At 49.2% G+C, this 19,118-nt stretch overlaps 1 protein-coding gene and 1 long non-coding RNA gene across 3 annotated transcripts in view; one reads left to right on the top strand and one right to left on the bottom strand.

The window, feature by feature from the left end:
* Positions 1–1,629: 1,629 nt before the first annotated feature.
* On the bottom strand, positions 1,630–5,727 carry LOC120323043. 2 transcript variants are annotated; one of them, XR_005563116.1, is made up of 2 exons: positions 5,319–5,727; positions 1,630–2,011 (listed from the first exon to the last, which is right to left on the bottom strand). It is a non-coding gene; the product is annotated as an uncharacterized LOC120323043 (long non-coding RNA). The 2 variants fall into 2 exon arrangements; XR_005563117.1 differs by lacking the exon at positions 5,319–5,727 and adding an exon at positions 3,835–3,915.
* CCND2 (cyclin D2) overlaps positions 3,363–19,118 on the top strand; it is a 31,664-nt gene continuing 15,908 nt past the window's right edge. Inside the window, exons 1-4 of the mRNA XM_027715343.2 lie at positions 3,363–3,448; positions 5,198–5,418; positions 6,842–7,057; positions 9,815–9,974. Of these exons, the coding sequence (XP_027571144.1) occupies positions 5,224–5,418; positions 6,842–7,057; positions 9,815–9,974 (571 nt within the window). The 5' untranslated portion in view covers positions 3,363–3,448; positions 5,198–5,223. The remainder of the gene's footprint in view (positions 3,449–5,197; positions 5,419–6,841; positions 7,058–9,814; positions 9,975–19,118) is intronic.

Genomic DNA, 19,118 nt, shown 5'->3' with positions numbered 1-19,118 from the left:
GAACACCCCGGAAGGCAGGGAAATCACCCAACAGAATTAAAGAGGTTAACAGCAAAGTCATTTAAAGCAGAAAAGGAAGCTGATTCATAAGTAGTGAGGAGAAAAAAAAAACAACAGGGATTGTCACCTTTAACTCCTGTCATAATATTAATGGTGAAATAGATACCAATGGTTCATACCTGTAATTTGTCAGAACTGTTCTTGCTCTTTCAAATATCAGCTCCAAAAGCAAGGAAAAAAAGAAAGAAAGAAAGAAAGAAAAAAAAAAAGAAAACGATAGAAGACTGATGGTGTTTATGCACAGTTCTGCATACCAGGGACCTGATCCTGTAAAATGTGCCACGAGCGAGCTTTCCCTTTCAGTTGACTTCCTGGCGTGTGGGAGGCACCTGTTCTGTTCCTACTCCCTGGAAAGGAACAGCAGCCTTATCACCTGGCTCACCCAGGAGAGGATCGAGCACTGGCTACAAAGTGCTACTGTGGCACCCCTGCAAGATAAGGCTGTGGCACCAGGGGAGTCAAGCAGCACACAATTTTCCCTGTCTCCTATACAGCGAGAAAAATCCCAATCCTAGGCTTAAAGCTCCAGCAGAAAATTTCTCATCGGTTTCAGCTCCTTTGCTTCAGGAAAAACTGCAAGATCTCACCTTGATTCTGCAGTTCTCCGTTACCACAGGTTACAGGTTCTCTAGAGATTCACAGATCCAGTAATTGTAAAGCCAGAACACATCACAGGGATTATGTATTTGATAAACCCACACAGTAACTCCTCCTTCAGCTCAGTGAGTGGAATTTGTGGCAGAACATACTTTTTTAAGTTTTAACCTCATGTAACCTTAAAGACACAGCTCTAAATGAAACAGAAGGGATTAAGGAAACTTGCAGTTGACAAGTTCACTTCGCTGTTTGCCTAAATGTGGTACCTACTACCTCTACTATCCTAAATCTCCCTGAATTTCTCATTCATGTCAAACCTGGGAGTGTCTTTGGGCTAACTGTGATGAATTTACTAGGTCTTCCAGCCTAAAATTTGAGTCCCAGGTACATGATCATTTTTGTAGCTGTTTTTTGACTCCCTTCCCATCTTGCCTAACAAAGAAATGTGAATGGATTTGCGCACTCCTTGCACAAACACAGTTTTTTCTAATTATTGCTCTGAAGAAGTTCAAGCTAAGGAATGAGGAAAGCTAAAGAAGAAACTGCATAAAGCAGAAAGAAGTGATCAATTCAAAATATGTTAATCAATCAACAAGAATTCATTAGTTAATGCTGTTAACTGTTGTGCCTGCATGAAATCTCCCTGCCAAAAATAATTTTATTACAGGGTATATTTCACCTGTTCAGTACTTATGTTCTCTAAGGTGGCTGTTAATTATAAAGCTGCCATCACACAGGTTTTGGGTTGAAAATCACCTGTACAATTAAAATACTCCTTGAAGACACATGGCTTATGAGCAGCAGACCCTGTGGTATCCAAATCTTTTTCTAGTCTTTCATCCAAAACCAGAGGAAATAAAAGGTTATTTTTATCATGTTGTTCCTGTTGAATGCACGGCACAGAATTATACAATTTACCTTTGAACAGCTAAAAATCAGATATACCAAAAAACAAAAACCGAACTACCAGGATAGACTGTTTCCAGCGATTGATGCTGGAATAATTTTATTTCAAATCTATTGCACATTTTAATATTCACGGTGTTTGTTTGCTTTCAGGGCTTTCCTCAGCTTGGACAGTGGAAACACGTTCATCTGTTTCTTTCTTGGCTTCCAGTCGGTTTCACTTTCAGATTCTCATGTTTCACACTCCAGCCTTCAGGTTTCAAGCACTGCGAGGGTTACTTATTTCATTTAAACAAACAAAAAACCTGCGGCCGCAGGGCACACACACGCAATGTGTCTATTGGTCTGCAAAGCTTGAGCCCATCCTGTCCACTGAAGCATCTTCACGATTTTTCTCTGGGATTTGCAGAGAGAAGAGATTAAATAGGAGTGATGATGAAAAAAGGATCTATTAAAAAAAAAAAGAAAAAATAATAACAAACAAGAGTTTTGCAGGGTTCTCAGACTGACCTCAATAAAACATCATTACATCTCGCCGATTGCATGATTAATGTCGGATTAATGATGAGGAGCCGCGACACCGGACTTGATGCCCTGAAGGAGTGACCCAAGACCTAAATAGTGACGGCGGCATTGCCACTCGGCGGCTGCGGTGGGGTTTGGGAGCAGGACAGCCCCTTTCCCACGGGGCCGCGGGGGTGGGAGGGCGGCGGGGCCTGTCCCGGGAAGCGGATTTCCCAGGAGCGCGGTTCTTCCGCGGGAGCGCCCGCCCGGGGCTGCGCCCACTCCGGGGCTACTTAATTTAATCATTTATGCTTTTAAATGGTTGAAGCAGCTCAGCAAAAGCAGGGCAGCGAGTGCGAAAAGAGGGGGGGTTTTTTTTGTTCTTTTTGTTTGTCGGTTTGGGGTGGTTTGTTTGTTTGTTTGTTTGTTTTGCGGGGGAGTTTTTTTGTTTGTTTGGGGTTCTTGGTGGGGTTTTTTTGGGTTTTTTTCGGTTGTGTTGTGTTTTTGTTTTTTTTTTTTTTCCGGAGGAAGGGTGGTATTTAACATATGGCACTCGGTAATCTCTACACGGAGGCTGTTAAAACATCTGCTGCCTCCCAACGCGTGCGGCAGCGCCCGTGGGCACGGGGACAAGGCGAAGGGGCATCTCGGGCACAGCCGCGCTTCCCAGGGCCGGTGTTTCCCAGCTGGAAACGGGCACTGCGCCTATAAAAGTCGTCGCACCGGGGCAAAGAGTTTGGGGTTTGTTTTTTCGTTTTCTTTTTTCGCCTTTTTTTTTTTTTTTTTTCCACGACGTTGCTGCAGATCAACGGCAGCTCCTCGTGCAGAGCTGGCATGATTCCATTTATTGATTTAGGGAGGGTGGTTTTTCTTTCCTAACGGGACACCCCCATCGCGCACATACACAAAGCAAGGTGGCCCTTGGCTGCTCCCCCGGCCGCCGCCCCATCGCGGGGTGCGGGGGCTCGCCCGCATCCCTTCCCCTCCGTGCCCCAGACATCACCCCACTTCGGAAAGTCGGTGCCGGACAATTAGGACACCCGTTATCCTCCTCCCCCCCCCCCCCCCCCCCCCCCCCCCCCGAAACCCACATAAATCACAATCGCTGCATTGTCGGGCTACAAAGCCAGACGGGAGCGCTTATGAATTTAAGTTTGGAGAAGGAAAACGTGCGCTGACACAACACGCTCCCTGTTCACAGGAGTAGCCAGGAAGGGGAAATGAATGGTGGAAGTTAAAGAGCCTTTCATTGCGGAGCGCGGCGGGTCCCCGCTCACCGCCCTTGACGGACGGCAGGGGGGTGCCCCCTCTGCGCTCCCTTCCTTCGCCCTCCCGAAAACGCGAGCCTTGCCAGGCAAAGCTCAGCCCGATTCCGCCCCCGGTAAGCCTGCGGCTCGGGGGGGTGCGGCTCTGCGAGGGGCCACACACGGTGCCCGGCGGCTCCCGGCGTTTCGCGGACGGGACGAGGGGGCGGCGGGGATGATTTTGCGGGAGGATGCTGCTACTCGGCCCGTCCCGGCTTTATTGGGGGTTGGGGGCGGCGAGAGGAGGGCGGACCACACTCCTGCTGGGCTTTTTTGGTGGTCAAGTAGCCCTTTGCTCCGACGGGAGTCCCAGCCAGTTTCTGCCAAGGAAGCCTCGCTGCTTGACTCCGACGGGAGTCGGCGAAGCCGGTCCCACCCCTCCCATCCTCTTGGACGCGGAGGGCCGAGGGCTGGCGTGGGAGGGGGCAAGTGTGCCCACTCGCGGGCATCCACGGCCGCTCACCCCATTTGCCCCCGGTGCAGCTGCCGGGATCGGGCGGTGCATTCAGGTGAGGGAACTCCCCTAGCCCCCATCCCTCCGGATGCCTGCTCTCGACGCCGGAGCATCAAGCGTCCTTAAAATATAATCTGCCCGGTAACAATCAGCGCGCAGCGGCGAGAGCCCCAGAGCCATTGGCTATGCAAATAGCGGGAGGGGAAGCGGCGCCCCAAACTCCCCCCGCTCGCACTTTTAAGGCGGTATTTCGATGCCTGCCGCTCCCCCCCGCTCCCCCAGCCCACCCTCCGTGCCGCCCAGGGGCGGGGGGCCGCGGGGCGGCCGCTGCGGGCACCCAGCGCCCCGCACGCCCCGGCAGCGCTTTTCCCCTTCGGGAGCCTCCGCTCTGCTGCAGCCGCCGGAGACTCCGCGGAGTTGACACATTTTGCAGCTCCGACCAAGTGCGAGCAGGGTGGAAGTCACCCGGTGCGGGACGTAACCCCTCTCACCTCCCCCTCCGCTCCCCCAGCCAACCTTTCTCCCTCCTTCCTCTCTCCCTCCCTCCGCCGCTGGGTTTCCTAGAAAGTTATATCAGTGTGGCCATGCAGCGCTAAGGCGGTTCGCGTGCTCGAAACACGTCTATGTGCCGCAGGAAGTAGCGTGGTGGTTGTTAGATTTCGCCCCAAAAGGCGCCGCGGAACCCCCACCCCTCAAGGAGTGGGGTTTTTTTTTTTGAGGTTCTACCCCTCTCCGGCTGCAGATTAAGGAGGTGCCGAAGCGGGGAGGGCGAGACGTGTATCTGGCACTCTGCTACGCCAGTACGTTTCCCGTTGGGTACCGAGGGGAGCCCACAATTCCTCGCAATGAGAGGGAAATAGATTGGGACGGGCTCCCGCAGAAGGAAAAGTGTGGAGCGCAATTAATTTGGTTGCTAGAAGGAAGAAAGAGAGAAGCTGTCATTCGTGTGTGTGTGTGTCCCTATACGAGGGCCTCTTGGTTCCTTGTTAGCTTATTGAGAGGGAGGGGAAAAAAAAGCGTTTGATGTTACGTCTGACCAGCTGCTGTTCTCCATAATAACAAGAGAGAGAGAACTGCCTGCCCTGACGAGTTGCGTCACTTCGCTTCAACTTTAGGCTAGAAATCAAGAGAGAGGGAGAGACAACTTTCAAGTGAGGCAGGAGCGAGCTGGAAAGCCCTGTCTCCTCCCACCCACCTACCCTGTCTTCCTCCCACCCACCTACCCCTCCTCCTTTACCCCTCTCCTTTCCCCACCCCTTCCCCCCCCTCCAAAAAGAAAAAAAAAAAAAAAAAAAAAAAAACAAAAAAAAAAAAAAAAAAAAAAAAAAAAAAAAAAAAAAAAAAAAAAAAAGAAAAAAACCTTTCCCATCAGAGAAAGAGGGAGATCTCTTTGGAAACATGGAGCTGCTGTGCTGCGAGGTGGACCCCATGAGGAGAGCTCTGCCCGACCCGAACTTGCTCTACGATGACCGCGTTTTGCACAACTTACTAACCATAGAGGAGAGGTATCTGCCCCAGTGCTCCTACTTCAAGTGCGTCCAGAAGGACATCCAGCCCTTCATGAGGAGGATGGTGGCCACTTGGATGCTGGAGGTTTGTACACCCTGGGAGCGGGGGGGAGGCAGAGCGGCCCCGTCCCCTCTCCCCCTGCAGCCCCCTCGCCCCTCCGCTCGCCGTGGGGTTCCTTCTTGTTCCTTCTCCCCCGCTTCCTGAGCTCCCCCGGTGCGGGAAGGGGCGCGGGGGCACCAGCAGCCTGCGGGGGAAGTCGCCCCTTCCGGGGGGCTCCGTGGAGCGGGTGCAGGAGAGGGGAGGAAACGCGGCGTGCTGGGGATGGGGGTGGTGGTGGTGGTGGGTGAGTTGGAAAAGTCATTTGCAGTTAAAAAGCAAAGCCGCCTCCGGGAGCGCTTGAGTTCGAGGCATTCCTGGGAAAAGCGAGTTGCGCCCGGGGCAGGGCGAGGGTCGGGGGGTCCCCCCGCGTTTTGCCCGGCGAGGGTTCCATGCCCACGTATGCACTGGGTAGGACGTGCCTGTTCCTCGCCATGTTGCGCTGCATGCGGGCTCTGCTCGCCGGCGCCGAGCCCGGCTTCCCCCCTTTTCCTTTTCCAGGGGGTCGGGAATGCCTCCCCGGCCCCGCGGAGCGGGACCCCCGGGCAGTCGGGGTCCCGGCGGGCGGGCGCCGAGCCCCCCGTTCGCCCCGATGCCCCGGGCGGTGCTGCCGCGGGCCCAGAGCCCCGCAGCCCCGCCGCCCATCCTTTGCCCCTTCGCATCTCCTTCGGGGGGCACCTTTCCCTGTCCAGACCCCCCGGGTCGTAAAGACCAGACTCCCCGCTTGGTTTTCGTGTGAGATTTGTAGTTTTTCTCCGCGGCGCCGATTTTTGGTGAATTTTTGAAAGAATTTCGCCCCTCGCTCCCTGTGCTAAAAGGATCCAGGCGGCTCGGGCTCTCCCCACCCCACCTCGCCTTCGCTGCGTCTCTCCCGTCCTTTCCCCCCCACCGCGGGATCGGGGGCGCAGGGCTGGCGGACACCCCGCGGGGAAATTTTTGCAATTGTCGGAAACGATAGGGGAACGTTCCGGGATGCCGCCGGCCCCAAAACCGGGACCCCTGGGGATGTTTTGATATTTTTTATCGATTTTTTGAAAATATGACGAAATAAAAAAAGGAAAAAATTGGGTCGCAAAAAAAAAAAAAAGTCGGAGGCTGCTCTCTTGCTGCTGGATGGGGCTTTTCGGCTCTCCCACACAGTGTCTTGAATTCATTTCTTACTGAATGAACTAAAGGAATGTGAAAGCCGATTGACAGCCTTCCCAGCGTCTCCGGAGATCTCCCCCTCCCCCAAAATTTAGCTCCCCGGGAAACAAAAATAGCAGGAGCCAAAGCAAGGGAGGCAGTGGGTTTGTTTCGTGGGTTCATTCATTTATTTATTTTTTCCTTCTTGTCTCTTTCTCTCTTCCCATCCCTTCTATGTGCCCCCCCTCTGACCCCATCCATCCCTCCCCACGCTCCTCGCCTGCAGGTCTGCGAAGAGCAGAAGTGCGAAGAAGAAGTTTTCCCTCTGGCCATGAATTACTTGGACAGATTCTTAGCTGTGGTGCCCACTCGGAAGTGCCATCTGCAGCTGCTGGGGGCAGTGTGCATGTTCCTGGCCTCCAAGCTGAAAGAGACAATCCCCCTCACAGCCGAGAAGCTGTGCATATACACGGACAATTCCATCAAACCCCAAGAGCTGCTGGTAAGCAGCCCCCTTATTCCCTCCTCTTTGGCAGTGCCAGCATCGCTTCCCTGCCCTTCGCTGGCACCCATCACTTTGCCACCCATCTCCTCGCTTTTTTTAAAAAAAAAAAAAAAGCAACCCCACACTTTCCCCAGGTTTCTGAATGGCCAGAAAGCACTACAACCCGCGGGGGGTCAACCAGAGTGGCAGGGGGACACACACACACGGGGACATCCCCTGCCCTCTGAAGCTGCCTGGCCGTGCCATGCCGGCGCTCAGACCTCCTTCCCGCCTCATGCGGGAAACCCTGGGGTTGCCAGGGTTGCCGTGGGGTGCTGTGGCTGCCGGGAGGATGTGTGCGTGTCCCGCTGTCCGTGTGTCCCGGGGGTGTCCCGGGGCTGTCCCTCTGTCCTGTCCCGCGGGGACACCTCGCCGGGCGCACGTGCGCGGGGCGGGCGGCGCGGCGGCGCCACCTGGCGGCAGCAACGCGGCCGTGCCGGGAGCGGGCGGGGGCGGCTCCCTGAGGAATTCGGGGGGATCCGCCTTGGTGGGGACGTGGGAAGGGGTGGCTCCGGTGCCCCTCGCGGTGGGTGTTGCCTGCGGGCTATCGCCGAGGCCGGTGATATACGTGTGTGTGTAAATGTCATCTTCAGAGAGGGCGGACCGGCCTCTGCTCGGGGGTGCCCAGCAATGGGACAAGAGGCCACGGGCAGGAACTGATGCCTGGGAAGTTACAGCTGAACATGAGCAAGAACTTCTTTTCTGTCCAGTGACCAAGCACTGGAACAGATTGCCCAGAGAGGGTGTAGAATCTCCCTCGCTGGGGATATTCCAGAACCCTCGGGACACAATCCTGTGCCATGTGCTCTGGGATGGCCCTGCTGGAGCAGGGAAGTGGGACTGGATGCCGCACTGTGGTCCCTCCCAGCTTGACCCATCCTGTGTCTGTTAAACCATCCTGTGCCTGCTAATTCTCCATGGAGGGCTCAGCCCAGACACAGAGAGAGCAGAAACAAACTGAAAATTATTGAAGGGAATAGCTAATAGTTTTTGAAGGGGATAACTAACATTTACCTGGTGGTGCAGGGGGTGCTGGGCATGCACAAGATCCCCTTGGTGACATGGATGCTCTGTCACAGAGATGCAAGTAGCCATCCATCTGAATCCCAGGAGAATTTCTCCTATGAATCACTGAGAATTTAAAGAGATTCACATGGCCATCTGAATCCCAGGAGAATTTCTCCTCTGAATCACTGGGAATTCCCCCTGGGGAGGGGCTGGGAGCTCATGCTTCCTCAGAGGAAAGAGGCTTGCCCTGCAAAGGCTGCAAACTCATGGACATGCGTTGTCCCCTTGGTAATATGGACTGGCAGAGGAAGTGCTGTGGTGCCCATAGGAGAAGATGCAGAATGATGTCCCTACTTTTTTGTAGGATTTAGGCATGTGTTTTAATTGCTTCTCTGTATTCAGTCCTCTAGATTTACTGTTCCACGTCGCGTCAGAAATATTGGGAAGAGCAGTCTTTAGTTTACGTAATTGCCATTACGTTCAAACATTTTACAGGTTTTCTTGAGAAAGGAAAAAAAATCCCCACCTGGTTTTTGTGGCCTTTTGCTTGCATGTGGATGTGAGACTTTTCAGGCTGTGGAGGGCTCTGTCATAATCCAGTAGGAATGTCCATAGGGAAGGTAAAGCGGGCATCTATTCAGGGAAACGGCTGCAGGAATGGCATCGTGGGGTCCGTGTTTATGGTTTCTCAGTAACACTGGTTGATGTCTCCTCGGCTGCAAAATTAAAGGATTGCTTTTTCAATTTGCCAGCTCCACGAGCTCAGCTGGGGCTCCCCCACCACACCTGGCTCTGTCAGGGTTGTGCATCCTCGGGACGCAGGAATCAGCGCGTGGAATTTAGTGAACACCAAATAGCTGGTGGATGAGACAACAAACAAGTTGGAGGCCTGAGCTTTGTTCACTCTGTGGGGCACTGAAAGGTGTTATAAACTTAGTTTAGGTCTAGCCCTGCTTGAACCCTGGGGCTGGATCTGGTGATTGGGCACCATTCCCACATGGAATCCCATTGCGGGGAATGGCCAGTAGTTACATACACGCCCAAGTTTTCCTTTGATTTTGCTGGGAGTTTTGGGTGTGCGAAGAATGTGGGAATGGATCCTGCATGATTTACTGGCAGATAATTTACACAGGCTACTTCTTGGCTGTGTCGTTTGCATTTCCTTCCTGCAAAGCCTGTCTTGAAGTAGTTTAAGCACCATCACATTTATCTGCAGGACATTTTGAATACAGTTTTGGGAGGGAATGCCGTCAAGCTAACTTCCCAGTTTTGACAAAAAGGAATGTATATCTAGGTTATTTTTGTGCATGACTATCCCTAGGGCTTTAAATGGCTATAAAGAAAGGACTATAGCCATTTAAAAGAAGTTACTAGGAAAGGACCACAGTGACCTTGGCAATATCTAATTGCAGGCTAAACTTTCTGGGTGGGCATTCAGCACTGGATGCAAAAAAAAAAAAAAAAAGTAAAACCTTGGCAGGAGCTGCCAGATCTCATTATTTTCAGTAGAGCTTGACATTTCTGGTGTTTGAAGAAAAAAAAGAATATAAAGTCAACAACTTCAAAGCAGTAGAGGCGTATGGAAAAAAAGGTTTGAGCAAAACCAATTTAGCAGTGATAAAGTTATAATCAGAGAAATAAGTGAAGTAGGGTTGGTTTATTTTTTCAGTTTTGCTTATGGCTTTTCTTCTCTTCCTTCTGCTGCAGGAATGGGAGCTGGTGGTGCTAGGGAAGTTGAAGTGGAACCTTGCAGCCGTCACCCCTCATGATTTCATCGAACACATCCTAAGGAAGGTGCCTCTCCCTAAAGACAAGTTGCTTTTGATCCGGAAGCATGCGCAGACCTTCATTGCCCTTTGTGCAACAGGTAGGGCTGAGGGGCTCTGGGTACTTGCTGTGAAGTTGAAAGGGCAGATTTGTTACTGGTGGTACATCATCCCCTCCATCCATACACGATGTGGGAGCAGCTTCTGAATCCCATGGGACTGTTGTGAATCAGGCCCCCATTTACGGTGTAAAACCAGAATTCCTGCAGTGGGGAGCTGTGGTTCAACTGCAGTCCTGCTCCTGCAGTGCTTGTGCAGTGAAGTCTGTAAGGCTGGGTTAGACCATTCTGTTCTCTGCCCATTCACTGATTTTTTTGAAGATTGTTTGTAAGGACAGATGTGGGACAGCCAAAATACTGGAAGCTGTTATAGTACATTAGCCCAAAATATATTGGGCTAATGCATTGCATGAATGTGTTCTTAAATTTTTCACTAACTGGACTCTGTCCAGATAAAAGGTAAAAATGGTATCTTAACGTGTGTGATACTACCACATCCCTGAAACAGAGGGAATGACAATTCAGAACGTAATGACTTTTTAAAAAAAAAAAAAAAATTTGGATTCTTTTTCTAACTTGACTCCCAAGAAAGCAGCGAAACAAATGTGTTTCATATGGAACATTACACTACCTTTGTGTCGTATGGCTGAATACGGTTTCTGAAGGTTTAAATGAGGATCATTGCTTCTGTGGAAAAGAGGCTTTTTAATTTATACCTGTGTGCAAATCAGTTTTTGTTTGGTTGGTTTTTTTGGTGGTGGGCTTTTTTTCCCTCAGTGAATTTTAGAATTTTCATCCAAAGGGTTAATGGTAAGACCATTTTTTGGAAGCCAGACCTGGAACAGATAGACAGCATGCTGTATTTTCCAGAGTTATTATCAAGTAGTGTATGGCTCAGTGTTTGAATTCAGTAGTTTGACCTATCTAGTCCTTTGTGATAGTAACTGTTCTGCTTGTGTGTTTGCACAGAGGAAAGGAAGACTGGGTGTAGCTTTTGGGTTTGAATGTCTGCTGCTGCTTCTTGGTATTTAATAGGTAGTGACTGCATTTAAAATGTAGGCCAGTTTTTCCTACCCCTGTTGGTCAGTTTTAGAGAATTGTATATGGGCTGTCTTAGGGTGATTGATTTTCTGGTTACCATGATGCTCAAGCTTTCCCTCCTTTTCCCTCTGCTCCATGATCCCTTTTCACACAAAAGCCCACAGGGCTCGATAGAAATATTGCTCAAATTCTGTAGGATCACTCTTGGTAATTTATCAGCCATTTCAGACTAATCAACTTTATACTTTAGCATTAATATGTTCAATCAGCTTTGCCTTCGTTCTTTGCCTCCTCCCCTTACTCATAATTCATTCACACTGCCTTTCCCATGGGTATTTCTCTGGATCCTCACAACACCATCAGCCATCAACCTCCAACACATCTGCGTGTGGTCTTCCAAACCAGACCAGTCTTCCCTCTCCTTTGTTGCTTTCACTTCCTACAATAGTGTTTTGGTTTGTATTTTTTTATCCAAGAGGACATTTTCTTGAGTGCCCTAGAATTTCATTATGCTTTAACTTTTCAAATTCTGGTCTATAATCCTTTGCCCATGAAGTTTCCCATAAAACCAAACCATTGCGAGACTGGGGGCCGTGAAAGAGTCTCCAAAGTCTATGTTTTCTTTCCACTCCATGAATTCTCTGATAGTTAGCTCCATGCTTTAGTAGTCCTTTCACTGAGATCCAAATTTTCCATCCCTTAAGCCTAGTCATGCAGTTATCTCATGTGTTTCCCCCATGTGATCTGCCTCTCATGTTATATGTCTCCAATGCACGAACTGAAGTCCTTTATGTAGAGTTTAAAGAGGCAGCAAATCCAAATGAAAGATATAATTCTGTGTACAGAGCTTCCCAAAAGTCAGGGCACTGTGGTGCTGGCTGTAGGTTTTCTTTTCTTCTCATCCCATTTTCCACAGACCACTGTGTTGGCATTTAGTTTTGAGGAGGATCCCCAACCCTTTGCCATTTTGAAAGCAGAGGTCTTACCCAAGCCCTCACTCCCACATTCTCAGTTTACCAGCGAACTCCTACCCCCATTTCCATTGTAGAAATGTTGTTACTAATGTATTTCCCTTTCACTGCCACTCTTTGAAGAAAAGCCCTTTCTCATCAGACTTCCTTCCAGATCCAGTTGTCATTTCCTTTTCTTGTCCTGTTTGTTGCAGAGCTCTCACCAGCTGTTCTGTTTGTTCTTTCTCTTTCTCCCTCAAAGCTGCTGCTCTCCACCAGCTTGGGTTAAGCCTGGTTTTTCATTTCCCCATTTGCGTTCTGTCAGCAGTATGACCTCCTCTGACGTGTGGCTGGCTCTTCCCTTGCTCCCTCCATGTGTGGTTGACTCTTTACTGTTCCCAGACCTGACCTTGCTGCCTGGCTCACAGCTCTGGTCTGGAGCACAGCAGTGAATCCTGATTCATCTCAGCACAGCTTTCTCTGCTTTCAAGTACTTTTTCTTTAGTGTATCGTGCAAAATCTGGCATATTTTGAACTTTATTCCTCTAGCCTGAGTTCTTCTTCACTGCCTGCTCCATTTTAATCTCCCAGCAAAAACATTATACCCAAAATTCCCAAGTGTTCCTTGCCTGTACAGAGCCAGCTGTGATCTCAGTCCTGCAAGACTTTGTGTCAGCAAACAGAGAGGGAAGCAACCATGAACAGTTACTGGGTGTTCTGCTGGATGTGTAGGATCGCTTTGATACTCATCTCTATTCTCCTTTCCCTGTGAACCTCCCTCAAAAGGAGATGATAACTCAGTTCTTCTGTGTATTCCTTTCAGTCATGTTTGATCATTTTGGCATTCTTTCCCTTTCTCTGCCTTTATTTTGAACCCAGTTCCTGAAACAAGCTGCCTGGATATAAACCCACAGCCTCTCCCCAGTCCTTGCAGTGATTAATGATTCACATGAGCATGACCGAAACTGGAATGTATCCCTCTTTGCCCTTGGTCCCATCTGAACACATGGCTGCTGAGCAAGACAGAAGCTTGTTCCCTGAATAATAAGTTTTCTCTTTCTGCTGCCCTGCACTTGCAATGGTCTCCATGAGAAGGGGGTGTAAGCAGCATCCACCCCCAGCCCAGGTGGTGCTGCCAGTGCCATGGCTGTGCAAACAGGGAGCTGTCATTGGGAGTGAGCTGATCTATTGGCTGGGAATTGCCCGTGTATAAGGACAACTTTCTTCCAGCTACCTTGCTCACTGCACAGTAAGACTGTGTAGATTGACATTATGCTCAGGCATAGCCTGGTCTGTCACCTTGTCATTCGTTTTCTCCTCCCACTGGTGGCTCCTTGTGCAAGGTAAAATCTCCCTCAGGAGGCTTCTGAAATTTAAAGGCATTGAGAGGCTGCATTTGGAGCCTTTGTCCTTACAATATGGCTTGGCAAAAGTGATGCCTGCTGCTTCTTTCTTACAAGGAGAGACTGCAGGAGCTGAGCCTGTTTAGTTTAGACAAGAGAAGACTGGGAGAGGAGCTGATCAATCCATAGAATTTTATATCTCAAAGGTGGATGCTGAGAGGATGGTGTCAGACTCTCTTCAGTAGTTGCCAGTGACAAGATGAGCAATGGCCATGAACTAAAACACAACGAGTTCCACCTCAGCATGAGGAAGAACTTCTTTACACTGAGGGTAGCAGAGCACTGGAACAGCTGCCCAGGGAGGTAATGGAGTCTTTGGAGACATTCCAACCCCACCTGGACACATTCCTGTGTCACCTGCTCCAGGTGACAGGGGGTTGGACTGGATGATCTCCAGAGGTCCATTCTAACCCTAACAATTCTGTGATTCTGTGATTCTTCAGGATGGGAGGATCCTGTTTAAGCCCAATGGAGATGTCCTTCTTTTGCTTGCTGGTATCGTGTTGCTTTTCCACTTTGCCCACACCTCCATCTGTCCATTGCTTGCACCCTTCATTCCCCATCTGGCTCTTTGCACAGCGCTCCACAGTTTGGAAATGTTTTTTCAGGGGTTGACTGTGTGCCTGTTCTGTGCTCCAAGCCAGGGAGTCACTCCTGGAGGAGTGGGAGAGGGCAGTGGTTACAGGGGTGTGTGTGGAACATGCCACACTGCTGCTGGAAAGAGAACCATGCATTGTTTCCTTGATTTCAGAGTGCCCTTCATTTCTTCTTCTCTCATCCTGTTCAGAGTCACAGATGTACAGCTGCTTCCCGGTGTTCCACTCTCTTCTTGGAGGCTGCACATGCCACTGCTTTGGTGCAGTATACCCCTTTCTGTGTGAGGGCCTGGAAGGGGCTGATGTGTTTTGGGGAAGGACAGCCTGTGCATGTCAGACTTTCAAGAAAAAGAACTGCCTGCTTCTGAACACGAGCTGTAATGGAGAGTCTCATCTCAGTGAGGAGCTTTGCAGGGTTTTAGTTGAGTGGAGTGCAAAACTTGGAAGGAAAAATCTTTGCAGACTTGCAGGGACAGAAGGCAACTTGTGTTAAACCCTGGACTCAGCCCTTTGCATGGTCTGTTCTCTGAATCCTACAGCGAGTAGGATGTTCTCATCATGGCTGCAGTGCAGCACCTCAGACCAGTGGCTTTCAGAGCCTGTGTCAGTGAAGGGTCTAAGAAAGAGTAGGAAAATTTCAGCTTTAAGTCAGTTTTGCACAGTGTGCCAAACCTCTGCCCACTGTCTCTGGGACATTAATCATCTGCACTTGAAAGCTGAGAAGCCTTTTCTTTAACTTCTGGGCCAAATCCTGTGTCCTTCACAGAAGTTCTGTGAAAGTCAGTGGGAGTGTTGTCTGAGCAAAGACTGCAAGATGAGGCCCACAACCCTAGCAGTGATCTGGAGTGTAACCACACAGAATGCTTTGTGACACAAAGAGGCGTGTTTGGTCCTCAGGACTCCTGCTGAGCAAGCCTTCTGTGCATCACCTTCTCATCCAGTGTAAGCTACCAGGCTCTGTCCCTGAAAGTGTGATACGAGTTTTATCTGGGACGTGTTCTTTGCAGAGGGAAAGAAAGAAGTCTGCAGAGGCTTCATTGTGTGAATTAATCTCTTTGAAAATTAAATGCATGTTGCAAAGGGGCAGTGTTTGCACAAATACTTCTTGCATGGCAGAGGGAAGAATAATCCAGATGAATTTATTGCTATACAAAGGAAGGTTCTTGCTTGTTCCAGGGAGGGGCAGCTCCTATCAGTATATTGAGCCCTCCAGATGAATGGAGCCACAAGAATCAAGGAATTGTCATCAACAGGTAATCAGGGCCTGGGCAATGTTTCATGACCAGTCAAGTCTGGGAAGATGAGGTAGAAGGAAATGAAGCAAGAGAACCTGTGCTGGGACAAGCTGGCATTATTTCAGAGCTGCCAGATAAGTTACCCTCTTTCCTACCAGCTGCAGGTCTGACCTTTGGGTGCTTTGAGCACTAACATCATCCTGATCCTTGGTTGGGCTTTCCTAAGGAAGGTGTAGAATAAGGGAAAATAATAACCAGTGCAAAGAGTTGTTCAGGAGTAGTATTTACAATCAGTTACTGAGCATATTGTGCTGACTGTGCATATTACATAGGCTGGAATGCTGGAAGTGCATTTGGATCAAAACAGGCAAGAATTAAATTCACTACTACCACTGTTTCCCTTATAGCTTTCCTTATAAGCTTAGATGGTTAAATATAGATCCATGCTTGTCTTCATAGTACAGTCATTGGTTGGGGGAGGTTTGAGGCTGGTTGTGACCATTATCTTTAGATTGTTTTAAAAAGTCAAGTATATAAATACTTGTTCTCCTGATGGAGGTAACATACCCTTTTTTTCTGTCTTTTTTTCCCTTACCTTCCCTAAGACAGCAGTTTCCAATTCTGTAGTTGCAACTCCGAAAATAAACCTCTATCAAACTATAGAGATGAAAACCAGCTGCTCAAAAAAACGACCAGCAGCCAGAGCAGCAACCAGGGTCATTGTAAGAAGAGTTCCCCACCTGGCTTTGACACACCAAGAGCATTCAGCCTGGATATTTAGTCGCTTGTTTTTAAGGTCCTTTAGGAAACACATGATACTGAAATGGGAATGGGATGGTGTCTTGTGTTTATTGGCTGGGAGTAGAAAGTAAAGCAAGTCCTGCCTTCTAAAAACCCAGTGTCTTCCCTTGAAGTGTTCGTGTGCTCAGATTCTTGTACACTACGTGTTGTGACAACACTCCTTGAACTTATAACAAGACTCTTTTGTACTTTCCCATGGAATGGCATAATCACAGAATCAGTTAGGTTGGAAAAGACCTCTGAGACCATCGAGTCCAACCTATAAACCTATAAATCAAATCAAAGTTAGAATCAGAGCCATGCCTTTGATGCAGGCTCTGGATGCCCAATAACCAAGATCTGGAAGAAGGATTTAGCCCACAGCCTTGCTTCAGGTGTTCAGGAAGAAGTGCTTTGGATAAAATTTCATCTGTAGTTCAGGGTTCATCATCCACAACAAGAATTTGAAGTCATTTGAAGTTTCAGTTTTACATGTTTAGGTCCTCCGTCTCCACCTTTTTTTTATTTTTTTATTTTTTTTTTTTAAATCTCAGGGCAAATTTTTTACTTAGTTCTGGGAGGGAGAGTTTTACCTGGGTGAAAACCGAGTGAGGATGGTGGGCCTTGGCTTGTTGCCATGGGGGAAGTGGAGATAGAGGTTTGTAATTGAAAATAGCATGTAAAAAGCTTGTTTTGAATTTCTCAGTGGAATCTAAGAGACTCTGAGGGCGGTTCTGCATCCCCTCAGATACGGTACTTAATATTTATGCTTTCACTGCACCTTGACAAACACTTCACGTAGTTATTGCTTTGCTTGAATATGGAAATATGTTAATTATGGCCTTTATTCTGCTGCCTGCTCTTTTCCTCAGCCTTTTCTATTCAACCCTCTAGGTGGCCCAGCACAATGTGGCTCCTTTTCTTTCAGTGAGCTCTTTCCACACTAATAGGGTCCAGGGTGATGTGGAGAACCATGTGCACAAAATTGGTGCACCACCCCCCATTCCTTTGTGGGCATGTCAGGTTAAATTCATATCAGCAGGAGGGTCACTGCCATGATTTTCAATAGCTCAAGATGAGGTGATGACTCCAGACAATGGTGCCACACTCTCCAGTTGGAGACACTTGCCTCACCAGTTGCAGTAGTTAATTAATATGCTAAAAATAGAAGCCAGTGATACAAATCGCTGCCTGTTGTACAACAAAGACTGGGCATGTGTAGCTTTGATAGCCAAGTTTATGGTGCTTGTTATGGAGGGAAGTTAGTTTAGAGCTAGAGGCGATGTAAGACTTTCTGGATGCTGAGCTTTAGTCACTCTGGGCCTCTGGCCATTTGCTCGCTGTCTCATTTGCATTATGAATGACATTAAGGGAACTAACAAGGTTATTGGGCATAGAAATGTTCGCATGTGACCCCACGTGGAAGCAGACCTACAGCAGTGCTAGTTGGCAGGGACACTGTGCCTCTTTATTCAGCTTCCTAGGAAGACAGTTTCTGGGAGTAGATGTAAAATCAACCACGAGAACACCACTGTCGGGATAACGTGGAGGTCTTGGGGCAAGCCCTTAGGAGGTGGGGGAGTTCAGAGGGCAGGCTGGACCTGTGTCCTCTGCTGAGCCTGGTGGTGAGCACTGAGTGCAGGACATGGGAGCTTCCTGCTTGGAGTTCCCCACCAGCCGCTCAGATCTGGGTGAAGCTGCTCCTTGGTGACTACGAATGAGGGTGTGGGTCCATCCCAGCCTCTGAGTGAGTCCATTTCTGCCTGCTGCTGGCTCAAAGGAGGGGTGGCACAGGGTGGGTTTTAGTTCTCACCCACTACATCATAGCTTCAGTAGGGACTGTGAAAACACTGGCAGAGTTTGAGAGGTTTCTCATCATCTTTCTACAACTTTCCTGAAACTCGAGACGAAGAGGGGTAAATCATGGACAGTCCATTGCTACCTGTATAACTAAGAGACAGTTTGGTAAAGCCCAAAGATCAAACACAGCAGTTGCTTCGCAACTTAGGGCCACATTGGCCAAGTGAAGCCTTGTTCACACCAATAATAGCACATGGGATTTGCAATCCCCAGGAAATACAGCGTGTGCTAGAGGAAAACAGACTCATGTACATGTAGTCTGTTTTAATTTATCCCTTTTCTGAAGAGATTAGTGGGGTTGCTGAGGAACCACTCAGTGTAGATCAGAGCGGATTTTGGGGATGCGAGGTGTGCTCCATAGATGTTTGACCATTCTTAAGTTTTACAGGTTTTTGTTATTTGCTCTGTGGATCAGGAGGACGCCGGACAGTTCACTCAGGCACATAAACACTTGCAGCCTTTATAAAAACCTCTTGTTATTGTTATCAGAGTCCTTTAACCATTCCTGCTCTTCTTGTTGGACTTCCGTAAACTGGTGTATACTGGTTTGTATAAATCCACATGAGGTAAATGTGAAAACAGTTTTGATCACAGAATCATTAAGGTTGGAAAAGACCTCTCAGATCATTGAGTCCAACCACTAACCCAGCACCCCCATGTTCACCACTAAATCATATCCCCAGGTGCCACATCCACACATTTTTGAAGACTTCCAGGGATTGTGACTCCACCACTTCCCTGGGGAGCCTGTTCCAATGCCTGACCATCCTGAAGGAATTTTTCCTAATATCCAAACTTCTCTTGGTGCAACCGGAGGCCATTTCCTCTTGTCCGGTCCCTTGTTCTGTGGGATAAGAGCCCAACCCCCACTTGGCTTCAGCTTCCTTTCAGGTAGTTGTAGAGAGGAATAAGGTCTTCCCTGAGCCTCCTTTTCTTCAGGCTAAACACCCTCAACTCCTTTGGCCACCCCTCATAAAACTTGTGCTCCCGAGCTTTCCCCAGATCTGTTGCCCTTCCTTGGACACGCTCCAGCCCTTCAGTGTCCTTGTAGTGAGGGGCCCAGAACTGGACACAGGATTTGAGGTGTGACCTCACCAGTGCCCGGTACAGGGGGACAATCCCTGCCCTGGTCCTGCTGCCACACTATTGCTGATCCAAGCCAGGTGCCATTGGCCTCTTGCCTCCCTGGGCACACCCGGGCTCATGTCCAGCTGCTGTCACCAGCACCCCCAGGGCCTTTTCTGATGGGCACTTTCCAGCCCCTCTGCCCCAGCCTGGAGCTGCAGGGGGTTGTTGTGACCCAAGGGCAGGACCCAGCACT

Source organism: Pipra filicauda, unplaced genomic scaffold, assembly GCF_003945595.2.
Source record: "Pipra filicauda isolate LSUMZ 115617 unplaced genomic scaffold, ASM394559v2 scaffold188_size1440453_pilon, whole genome shotgun sequence".
Lineage (NCBI taxonomy): Eukaryota > Metazoa > Chordata > Aves > Passeriformes > Pipridae > Pipra > Pipra filicauda.
This window is presented reverse-complemented; position numbering and strand designations above follow the sequence as displayed.